This window comes from Pristiophorus japonicus, chromosome 2, assembly GCF_044704955.1.
Source record: "Pristiophorus japonicus isolate sPriJap1 chromosome 2, sPriJap1.hap1, whole genome shotgun sequence".
NCBI lineage: Eukaryota > Metazoa > Chordata > Chondrichthyes > Pristiophoridae > Pristiophorus > Pristiophorus japonicus.
The window spans coordinates 370,577,749-370,589,853 of record NC_091978.1 but is presented as its reverse complement, the minus strand read 5'-3'; the positions used below and the strand labels follow the sequence as shown (position 1 = coordinate 370,589,853).

The 12,105-nt window shown below is 51.0% G+C and overlaps 2 protein-coding genes across 2 annotated transcripts in view; one reads left to right on the top strand and one right to left on the bottom strand.

The window, feature by feature from the left end:
* The window catches only part of LOC139250708 (bifunctional methylenetetrahydrofolate dehydrogenase/cyclohydrolase 2, mitochondrial-like), a 94,201-nt gene extending 89,799 nt beyond the window's left edge, over positions 1-4,402 (bottom strand). The window contains exon 1 of the mRNA XM_070873096.1: positions 4,155-4,402. Within this exon, the coding sequence (XP_070729197.1) occupies positions 4,155-4,345 (191 nt within the window). The 5' untranslated portion in view covers positions 4,346-4,402. The remainder of the gene's footprint in view (positions 1-4,154) is intronic.
* A 3,447-nt stretch (positions 4,403-7,849) lies between these two features.
* The window catches only part of rufy3 (RUN and FYVE domain containing 3), a 113,213-nt gene continuing 108,957 nt past the window's right edge, over positions 7,850-12,105 (top strand). The window contains exon 1 of the mRNA XM_070873068.1: positions 7,850-7,984. Coding sequence (XP_070729169.1) covers positions 7,969-7,984 — 16 coding nt within the window. The 5' untranslated portion in view covers positions 7,850-7,968. The remainder of the gene's footprint in view (positions 7,985-12,105) is intronic.

The window sequence follows — 12,105 nt, the reverse complement described above, 5'->3', positions numbered from 1 at the left end:
GTTTCCACTAATCCCAGATCATCCAACTGCCCAACAGACAGAGAAAAAAGAGAGAATTGCATTTCTAAGGCGCCTTTCACAACCACCTGACGTCCCAAAGCGCTTTACAGCCAATTAAGTACTTTTGAAGTGTAGTCACTGTTGTAATGTGGGAAACACGGCAGCGATTTGCGCACAGCAAGCTCCCACATACAGCAATGTGATAATGACCAGATAATCTGTTTTTGTTATGTTGATTGAGGGATAAATATTGATCAGGACACCAGGGATAACTCCCCTGCGAATTAGTGCTATGGGATCTTTCTCATTCACCTGAGGGGGCAGGCGGGGTTGCCCCTCAGACAGTGTGGCGCTCCCTCAGTACTGCCCCTCCGACAGTGCGGCGCTCCCTCAGCACCGCCCCTCCGACAGTGTGGCGCTCCCTCAGTACTGCCCCTCCGACAGTGCGGCACTCCCTCAGTACTGCCCCTCCGACAGTGCAGTACTCCCTCAGCATTGCACTGGGAGTGTCAGTCTGGATTTTGTGATCAATTCTCTGGAGTGGGACATGAACCATTGTGACTAAGATCACAAATATCTCTTCTCTTTGATGTTCAAACTGGGGCTAAAGAAAACTATAGAAGTGTTTTACATAATTAAATACAAGACTTAATAGAGGCGTTCAAAAACCATGAAGGGTTTTTATAGAGTAAATGAGGAGAAATTGTTTCCACTGGCAGGAGGGTCGGTAACCAGGGGACATGGATTTAAGGCAATTGGCAAAAGAACCAGAGGGGGAGATGAGGAGAATGTTTGTACTCAGCGAGTTGTTGTGATCGGGAACGCGCTGCCTGAACGGGCAGTGGGAGCAGATTGAATAGTAACTTTCAAATCGGGAATTGGATAAATACTTGAACAGGAATATTTTACAGAGCTATGAGGAAAGAGCGGGGGGAGTGGGACTGATTGGATCGCTCTGTCACAGAGCCGGCACAGTCATGATGGGCCCAATGGCCTCCTCCTGATGTAAAAGATCCCACGACACTATCTCGAAGAAGACCAGGAAAGTTATCCTCGATGCCTTGGGACCAATATTGTGCTCTTAGTCTACTTCAATAAGACAGATTATCTGGTCATTATCTCTTGCTATTCGTATGGGAGCTTGCTGTGCGCAAATTGGCTGCCGCGTTTCCCACATTACAACAGTGACCACATTTCAAAAAGAAAAGTACTTCATTGGCTGTAAACCATTTTGTGATGTCCTGAAGTTGTGTAAGACACTGTATAAATGCAAGTTCTTTAACTCTTTATGATATGAGCAGGCAAGAATATAATCACAAATAAGATTATCTGATTCCTGGGCAACGCCCATGACTCAGTTATCCTTGCAAATTTGTGACGAGCTCGGGGGAGTGGGGGTGTGGGGGTGTAGGAGAATTCACTGGTGGACTCACTGGCAGATAAGATGTAAACTACAGATCATCATTTGAGAGCTATGGGTTACTTGGGTTTATAACTCACACCGAGTCCCGCTCACCCATCATCCCCTGTGCTCCGTGTCCTAACTCGCACCAAGTCCCGCTCATCCATCACCCTCTGTGCTCACTGCCCCGTGTCCTAACTCATATCCAGTCCCGCTCACCCATCACCCTCTGTGCCCCGTGTCCTAAGTCGCACCAAGTCCTGCTCACCCATCACCCCCCGTGCTCGCTGACCAGTGTTCTAACTTGCACCGAGTCCCGTTCACCCATCACCCCCTGTGCTCGCTGCCCCGTGTCCTAACTCGCACCGAGTCCCGCTCACCCATCACCCCCTGTACTCGCTGCCCCGTGTCCTAACTCACACCTAGTCCCGCTCACCCATCACCCCCTGTGCTCGCTGACCCGTGTCCTAACTCACACCTAGTCCCGCTCACCCATCACCCCCTGTGCTCGCTGCCCCGTGTCCTAACTCGCACCGAGTCCCGCTCACCCATCATCCCCTGTACTCGCTGCCCCGTGTCCTAACTCGCACCAAGTCCCGCTCACCCATCACCCCCTGTGCTTGCTGCCCCGTGTCCTAACTCGCACTGAGTCCCGCTCACCCATCACCCCCTGTGCTCGCTGACCCGTGTCCTAACTCGCACCTAGTCCCACTCACCCATCACCCCCTGTGCTCGCTGACCTACGTTGGCTCCCGGTTAAGCAATGCCTCGATTTAAAAATTCTCATCCTTGTTTACAAATCCCTCCATGGCCCTCGCCCCTCCCTATCTCTGTAATCTCCTCCAGCCCCACAACCCCCCGAGATGTCTGCGCTCCTTTAATTCTGCCCCCTTGACCATCCCTGATTATAATCGCTCCACCATTGGTGGCCGTGCCTTCTGTTGCCTGGGCCCCAAGCTCTGGAACTCCCTCCCTAAACTTCTCCACCTCTCTACCTCTCTTTCCTCCTTCAAGACGCTCCTTAAAACCGACCATTTGGTCACCTGCACTAATTTCTACTTATGCAGCTCAGTGTCAAATTTTTATCTCATAACACTCCTGTGAAGCACCTTGGGACATTTCACTACGTTAAGGGCGCTATATAAATACAAGTTGTTGTTGTAAATTGAGGCATAGAATATAAAAGAACGCGTCAGTTTGCAATACCTAAAGCACTGATTGGGTCCCCTTGATCACATGATCCATTTGCTGATTGGTCCCCTTGGAGGACAAGACACACCCAGCGGTTTCTCTGGAATGTGTAATTAAAATCGCCCTACCTCCGTAATCAGTGAATCTGCAAAGTGTAATGCGAGACATTCCGAGTGCTGACTCCGGACAAGAGAGAGCTCACTTGGAACAGACAGGGCTCACTCTCATGGGCTAAGACCTTCTCCCACCCCTAAGTTTCTGACAATCTCGCTCCACCCAAGCTCCCTACCCAGCCAAAGTTCCTGATCTCCTCTCTCCCACTGCTGATTTCCTCTCCCTCCCTTAGTCACTCCACCATCGGTGGCCGTGCCTTCAGCTGCCTAGGCCCGAAACTCCCTCCCTAAACCTCCCCGCCTCTCTCTCTCTCCTCCTTTGAGAAGCCCCTTGGGACCTGTCTCCTCACCTGTCCTAACGTCTCCGTAAACGAAAACAAAGAAAAATGCTAGAAATACCCAGCGGGTCAGGCAGCATCAGTGGAGAGAAATAAAATGAACCTCCGGTAATTTGCGGCTCCTATAGAAACATAGACAATAGGTGCAGGAGTAGGCCATTCGGCCCTTCGAGCCTGCACCGCCATTCGATAAGATCATGGCTGATCATTCACCTCAGTACCCCTTTCCTGCTTTCTCTCCATACCCTTTGATCCCTTTAGCCGCAAGGGCCATATCTAACTCCCTCTTGAATATATCTAACGAACTGGCCCCAACAACTCTCTGCGGTAGGGAATTCCACGGGTTAACAACTCTCTGAGTAAAGAAGTTTCTCCTCATCTCGGTCCTAAAAGGCTTACCCCTTATCCTTAGACTGTGACCCCTGGTTCTGGACTTCCCCAGTATCGAGAACATTCTTCCTGCCTCTATCTAACCTGTCCAATCCCGTCAGAATTTTAACTAAACTTTTTCTAAATCCTGCCATTACCATTCGAATTTGGCCCATCATCCCTTTTGTCTCTCGAATCTCTCCTGCTTTCCACCCTATCACCGACCTTCATACAAACATAGAAAATAGGAGCAGTAGTAGGCCATTCGGCCCATCGAGCCTGCTCCGTCATTTAATACGATCATGGCTGATCCGATCATGGACTCAGCTCCACTTCCCCGCCCGCTCCCCATAACCCCTTATACCCTTATCGTTTAAGAAACTCTATTTCTGTCTTAAATTTATTCAATGTCCCGGTTTCCACAGCTCTCTGGGACAGCGAATTCCACAGATTTACAACCCTCTGAGAGAAGAAATTTCTCCGCATCTCAATTTTAAATGGGTGGCCCCTTATTCTAAGATTATGCCCCCTAGTTCTAGTCTTCCCTATTCAGTGACTTGGTCTCCACAGCCTTCTGTGGTAGAGAATTCCACAGGTTCAGAGTGAAAAAATTTCTCCTCATCTCGGTCCTAAATTTCCTACCCCGTATCCTGAGACTGTGACCCCTTGTTCTAGACTTCCCAGCCCCGGGGAAACATCCTCCCCGCATCCAGTCTGTCCAACCCCGTCAGAATTTTATACCTTTCAATGAGATCCCCTCTCATTCTGCTAAACTCGAGTGAATATAAGCCTAGTCGACCCAATCTCTCCTCATACGGCAGTCCTGCCATCCCAGGAATCAGTCTGGTGAACCTTGGCTGCACTCCCTCCATGGCGAGTATGTCCTTTTGTTCTTTCCTCCCGTTCCCTCTTTCACTGTTCATTTCGAACATTCTGACGAAGGGTCATCGACCCAAAACGTTAACTCTGTTTCTCTCTCCGCACCTGCTGCCCGATCCGCTGAACATTTTCAGCATTTTTCTGCTTCTTTGAGAGTTTTAGTTGAGTGAGTGAGCTGTGCTTGGTGGAGTGTTTCAGCTTTTTGGAGAAATTGTCGATCCAGCGAAGTTTCTGCACCTCTGGGGCAGGCAGACGGCTGATTAGACACTGTAACATTTTATTCCAACACTAAGGCACCGAGTGTTCCAAGTGTGACCATTTCTGCTCGAATGAATACAGTGCACCTGGAGGAAGATTGTCCTGATGACCAGAATATGTCGCTTGTAATCTCTGCCATGTTTATGTATCTCGAATACCGTGTGCATTCTCGTGTTCCCACGGTACTATTTCGAAGAAGAGCAGGGGAGTTCTCCCCGGCGTCCTGGGGCCAATATTTATCCCTCAATCAAACATAACAAAAAAACAGGTGATCTGGGTCATTATCACATTGCTGTGTGTGGGAGCTTGCTGTGCGCAAATTGGCTGCCGTGTGTCCCACATTGCAACAGTGACCACACTCCAAAAAGTACTTCATTGGCTGTAAAGCGCTTTGAGTCATCCGGTGGTTGTGAAAGGCGCTATAGAAATGCAAGTCTTTCTTTCCCAAGCCCGTTATTTATCGAATCATGGAATAGTACATCACATAGTTCAGCCATTCGGCCCATCGAGTCTGTGCCCTTTCGGAGAGAGGTCCAATTAGTCCCACTCCCCCCGAACTCTTTCCCCATATCCCTGCAATTGTTTCGCCTTCCAGTATTTATCAATCCCCTTTTAAAAGCTGCTATTGAATCTGCCTCCACCTCACTATCAGCTAGCCCGCTCCAAATCCTAACAATTTGCGGCGTAAAAAAAGTTTAGAAACATAGAAAATAGGTGCAGGAGTAGGCCATTCGGCCCTTTGAGCCTGCACCACCATTCAATATGATCATGGCTGAACATGCATCTTCAGTACCCCACTCCTGCCTTCTCTCCAAACCCTTTAGCCGTAAGGGCCACATCTAACTCCCTTTTGAATAAATCTTAACGAACTGGCCTCAACAACTTCCTGTGGTAGAGAATTCCACAGGTTCACCACTCTCTGGGTGAAGAAGTTTCTCCTCATCTCGGTCCTAAATGGCCTACCCCTTATCCTTAGACTGTGACCCCTTGTTCTGGACTTCCCCAACATCGGGAACATTCTTCCTGCATCTAACCTGTCCAATCCCATCAGAATTTTATGTTTCTATGAGATCGCCTCTCATTCTTCTAAATTCCAGTGAATACAGGCCCAGTCGATCCAGTCTCTCCTCCTGTTGCCTCTGGTTCTTAAATCTATCGCATCTTTTTTTCCCCCTCTCCTGGCTCCTTCCAGGACCTATTCTCCTCCCCCTTCCTGTCACCTTTTATTTCACCCCACTTGGGTACTTTATCAACTTTGCCCCCCTCCCCCCCTATCTATTGCTGCTCTCTATCCTTCCTTCTCCCCTTGGATAAGCCCACAAGCCACCCCTCCGTCCGACAATTGGTGTTCTCAAATTATCCATCCTTGTTTTCAAATCCCTCCATGGCCCTCGCCCCCTCCCTATCTCTGTAACCTCCTCCGGCCCCACAACCCCCCCGAGATCTCTGCGCTCCTCCAATTCTGGCCTCTTGAGCATCCCCTGATTTCCATCGCTCCGTCATTGGTGGCCGTGCCTTCAGCTGCCTGGGCCCCAAGCTCTGGAACCCCCTCCCTAAACCTCTCCGCCTCTCTACCTCGCTCTCCTCCTTTTAAGACGCTCCTTAAAACCTTACTCTTTGACCAAGCTTTTGGTCACCTGTCCCCAATATCTCCTTAACATGGCATGGTGTCAACTTTTAAGAACATAAGAAATAGGAGCAGGAGTAGACCATACAGCCCCTCGAGCCTGCTCCGCCATTTAATACGATCAGGGCTGATCCGATCATGGACTCAACTCCACTACCCTGCCCGCCCCCTTATCCCCTTATCGTTTAAGAAACTGTCTATTTCTGTCTTAAATTTATTGAATGTCCCAGCCTCCACAGCTCTCTGAGGCAGCGAATTCCACAGATTTACCAACCTCTGAGAGAAGAAATTCCTCCTCATCTCAGTTTTAAATGGGTGGCCCCTTATTCTAAGATCATGCCCCCTAGTTCTCGTCTCCCCCATCAGTGGAAACATTCTCTCTACATCCACCTTGTCAAGCCCCCTCATAAACTTATGCGTTTCGATAAGATCACCTCTCATTCTTCTCAATTCCAATGAGTAGAGGCCCAACCTGCTCAACCTTTCCTCATAAGTCAAACCCCCTCATCCCCGGAATCAACCGAGTGAACCTTCTCTGAACTGCCTCCAAAGCGAGTATATCCTTCCTTAAATACGGAGCCCAAAACTGTACGCAGTACTCTAGGTGTGGCCTCACCAATACCCTGTACAGTTGTAGGAAGACTTCCCTGCTTTTATACTCCATCCCCTTTGCAATAAAGGCCAAGATACCATTGGTCTTTCTGATCACTTGCTGAACCTGCATACTAACCTTTTGTGTTTCATGCACTATTTTTTGCCTGAGTTACGCTTCTATGAAGCACCTTGGGACGTTTTACAACGACATAGGCGCTGTATAAATGCAAGTTGTTGTTGCAATGCATCGACTGGAAACATTCAGAACTCGGGTGCAACTCACCTGGATTTTCCTGAATTATTCCTGACATCGGAAAACGGGTGGGAGCTTTGTCCCACCAGAGCTGCGTGAGGCTGGGACCAGTGGTGTGACCAGGGAGGGGGCTTCTTGTTAATATTAATTTCGGGGCGTTTCTGTCCTGCCCACAGTTTCCTGTCACTTTGAGAGGGTACAGAGGAGATTGACCAGGATGTTACCTGGACTGGAGAATTTTAGCTACGAGGAAAGATTGGATAGGCTGGGGTTGTTTTCTTTGGAACAGAGGAGGCTGAGGGGAGACCTGATTGAGGTGTATAAAATGATGAGGGGCCTAGATAGAGTGGATAGGAAGGACCTGTTTCCCTTAGCAGAGGGTCAACAACCAGGGGGCATAGATTTAAAGTAATTGGTAGGAGGTTTAGAGGGGATTTGAGGGGAGATTTCTTCACCCAGAGGGTGGTGGGGGTCTGGAACTCACTGCCTGAAAGGGTGGTAGAGGCAGAAACCCTCACCACATTTAAAAAGTACCTGGATGTGCGCTTGAAGTGCCGTAACCTACAGGGCTACGGACCCAGAGCTGGAAAGTCTCTGGATAGCGGGATTAGGCTGGATGGCTCTTGGTCGGCCGGCGCGGACACCAAGGGGACGAAATGGCCTCCTTCCGTGCTGTAAATTTCTATCATTCTGTGGTGTGAAGGACTTTGAAAGTGAGCGATGTCCCCTTTAAGTGGGTCACGGTATGCCAGAGGTCACAGAAAGGACACACGAAGCCACCCCTTGGCATTTTTTTTCTCTTGTTGACACTTCACTCAAGGAGACTGTACGACAATTATCGATGCTTCATCTCTGACTCTCACTCTCATTCCTTTACTGACGTCCTGTTTCAATCCTTACCTTCCTCGAAACCCAGAGCATTAACAGCAAGAAGACAAGACAAGATGCAGCAGGTTGGAGGTAGGTACTGAGGGAGCAGAGGGAGACCATTAGGCTGGTGGTGGGACTCTCTCTCCAAGGTTCCTTTCAACTTTCTCCTTGCGTTATTGTTCACTGTTGTTCTCGTGCACTGCAGTTATCCTTAGATGCAGTTTACCACCCACTGTACTCGCTGCCCCGTGTCCTAACTCGCACCCAGTCCCGCTCACCCATCACCCCCTGTACTCGCTGCCCCGTGTCCTAACTCGCACCCAGTCCCGCTCACCCATCACCCCCTGTACTCGCTGCCCCGTGTCCTAACTCGCACCCAGTCCCGCTCACCTATCGCCCCCTGTACTCGCTGCCCCGTGTCCTAACTCGCACCCAGTCCCGCTCACCCATCACCCCCTGTGCTCGCTGCCCCGTGTCCTAACTCGCACCCAGTCCCGTTCACCCATCGCCCCCTGTGCTCGCTGCCCCGTGTCCTAACTCGCACCCAGTCCCGTTCACTCATCGCCCCCTGTGCTCGCTGCCCCGTGTCCTAACTCGCACCCAGTCCCGTTCACCCATCGTCCCCTGTACTTGCTGCCCCGTGTCCTAACTCGCACCCAGTCCCGCTCACCCATCACCCGCTGTGCTCACTGCCCCGTGTCCTAACTCGCACCCAGTCCCTCTCACCCATCGCCCCCTGTGCTCACTGCCCCGTGTCCTAACTCACACCGAGTTCCGCTCAACCATCACCCCTGTGCTCACTGCCCCGTGTCCTAACTCGCACCCAGTCACGCTCACCCATCGCCCCCTGTGCTCACTGCCCCGTGTCCTAACTCACACCGAGTTCCGCTCAACCATCACCCCTGTGCTCACTGCCCCGTGTCCTAACTCGCACCAGGTCCCACTCACCCATCACTCCCTGTGCTCACTGCCCGTGTCCTAACTCGCACGAAGTCCCGCTTACCCATCGCCCCCTGTGCCCGTGTCCTAACTCACACGAAGTCCCGCTTACCCATCGCCCCCTGTGCCCAATGTCCTAACTCGCACCAAGTCTCGGTCACCCATCACCCCTGTGCTGGCTGACCTACATTCAATCCCGGTTAAGCAACGCCTCGAAATTCTCATCCTTATTTTCAAATCCCTCCATGGCCCTCACCCCTCCCTATCTCTGTAATCTCCTCCAGAGTCCCCCACCCCCCCCCCCCCCACCTTCCCACCCAAGATGTCTGCGCTCCTCTAATTCTGCCCTCCTAAGCATCCCTGATGATAATCGCTCCACCATCGGTGGCCGTGCCTTCTGTTGCCTGGGCCCCAAGCTCTGGAACTCCCTCTCTAAACCTCTCCGCCTCTCTACCTCTCTTTCCTCCTTCAAGATGCTCCTTCCATAAACAGCAATCAATGTTGGATCAATTGTTAATTTTAAATCAGAGATTGATAGATTTTTGTTGACCGAAAGTATTAAGGCATATGGGGCAAAGATGGGTAGATGGAGTTAGGTAACAGATCAGCCAGGATGGTGGAACAGACTCGAGGGGCTGGGTGGCCTCCTCCTGTTCCTATGTAAGTAAGGTGCAGGAACCCCTTGAGCTAGAAGGGTGTTAGGGCCGATTGTGATTGGGGCATACTCGCGGGGATGTGGGGGCCAAGGGGAAGGGGGGCTGAGGCTTGAGTGCCAGCCATGGCTCAGTGGGCAGCACACTCATCTCTTGAATCAGATGGTCGTAGAAACATAGTACTGAGGGAGCGCCGCACTGTCGGAGGGGTAGTACTGAGGGAGCGCCGCACTGTCGGAGGGGCAGTACTGAGGGAGCGCCGCACTGTCGGAGGGGCAGTACTGAGTGAGCGCCGCACTGTCGGAGGGGCAGTACTCAGGGAGCGCCGCACTGTCGGAGGGGCAGTACTGAGGGAGAGCCGCACTGTCGGAGGGGCAGTACTGAGGGAGCGCCGCACTGTCGGAGGGGCAGTACTGAGGGAGCGCCGCACTGTCAGAGGGGCAGTACTGAAGGAGTGCCACACTGTCGGAGGTGCTGTCTTTCAGATGAGACGTTAAACCGAGGCCCCGTCTGCTCTCTCAGGTAGATGTAAAAGATCCCGTGGCACTATTTTGAAGAAGAGCAGGGGACTAATCCCCGGTGTCCTGGGGCCAATACTTATCCCTCAATCAACAGAACACAAAAACAAATTATCCGGTCATTAGCACATTGCTGTGTGGGAGCTTGCTGTGCGCAAATTGGCTGCCGTGTTTCCCACATTACAACAGTGACTACATTTAAAAAAATGTAATTCATTGTCTGTAAAGCACTTTGGGACTTCCTGAGGACGTGATAGGCGCTATATAAATGCAAGTCTTCCTTTCTCAGTGAGGCTGGGTCTTGTGTGCATGGGGCATTATTCAGCCGTTGGGACGCAGGAGGCTTGTGCGTGAGGTCTATAAATACTGTCCCACCATTCAGTGAGATCGCGGATCATCTGTATCCTAACTCCGTCCACCCACCTTGGCTCCGTATCCCTTAACATCCTCGGCTGGCAAAGATTTATCGATCTCAGATTTAAAATGATTAACTGAGTTAGCATCTATAGCCTTTTTATGAACATAAGAATTAGGAGCAGGAGTTGGCCATTCGGCCCCTCGAGCCTGCTCCGCCATTCAATGAGATCACGGCTGATCTTCGACCTCAACTCCACTTTCCCGCCCGATCCCCATATCCCTTGATTCACTTAATATTAAAAAATCTATCGATCCCAGCCTTGAATATACTCAAAGACTGAGCCTCCACAGCCCTCTGGGGCAGGGAATTCCAAAGATTCACCACCCTCTGAGTGAAGAAATTCCTCCTCATCTCAGTTCTAAATGGCCGACCCCTTATCCTGAGACTGTGACCCCTGGTTCTAGACTCCCCAGCCCGGGGGAAATATCCTCCCTGCATCTACCCTGTCAATCCCCCTCAGAATCTTGTATGTTTCAATGAGATCGCCTCTCATTCTTCTAAACTCCGGAGAGTATCGGCCTAGTCTGCTCAATCTCTCCTCATAGGACAATCCCCCCCATCCCAGGGATCAGTCCAGTGATCCTTCGTTGCACCACCTCCAAGGTAAGTACAACCTTTGCGGGTGAGGGTTCTACACTTCTACCCCTCTTCGCGTGAATTATTGTTTCCGATTCTAGTGTGGCCCAATGTCTGGGAGCAGGAACAGGGGCACTGGGGGGTGGGGGTGAGGGGGTATGGACTTCAGAGGTTTGGTTGCACTGCGAAGGGCGGGGAGACCTGCGGTTCGGAAGTATCGGAGAGTGGGATCAAAGTGTTTGGACGCACCGGGGAATGTTTCTGAACAGTGTGGGTGGTTCTGGTGAGAGGCTGGGGGTGGTGGGGCGTTCAGCATCATCATCATAGGCAGTCCCCCGGAATCGAGGAAGACTTGCTTCCACTCTTAAAATGAGTCCTTAGGTGGCTGAACAGTCCCAGTACGAGAACCACGGTCCCTGTCGTTGAAGGAAAGGGTGGGTGGGACTGGTTTGCCGCACGCTCCTTCCGCTGCCTGCGCTTGGTTTCTGCATGCTCTCGGCGACGAGACTCGAGGTGCTCAGCGCCCTCCCGGATGCACTTCCTCCACTTAGGGCGATCTTTGGCCAGGGACTCTCAAGTGTCGGTGGGGATGTTGCACTTTATCAGGGAGGCTTAGAGGGTGTCCTTGTAACGTTGCACTGTCGGAGGTGCCATTTTCGGATGAGACCTTAAAACCGAGGCCCCGTCTACCCTGTCAACTGGACGTAAAAGATCCCATGGCACTATTTTGAAGAAGAACAGGGGAGTTATCCCCGGTGTCCTGGGGCCAATATTTATCCCTCAATCAACACAACAAAAAAAACATATTATCCGGTCATTATCACATTGCTGTTTGTGGGAGCTTGCTGTGCGCAAAATTAGCCGCTGCATTTTCCACATTACAACAGTGACTACACTTCAAAAGTATTTCACTGGCTGTAAAACACTTGAAGACATACGGTGATCGTTAAAGGCGTTATATAAATGCAAGTCTTTCTTTATTACGAGGATTTAAGTATAAGGGTAAAGACGTCTTACTGCTGTATCATCATCATAGGCAGTCCCTCGAACGAGGCTCTGTTTGTGTTGTTGTTCACACCTGTGTTGAGACCACACCTGGAGTATTGT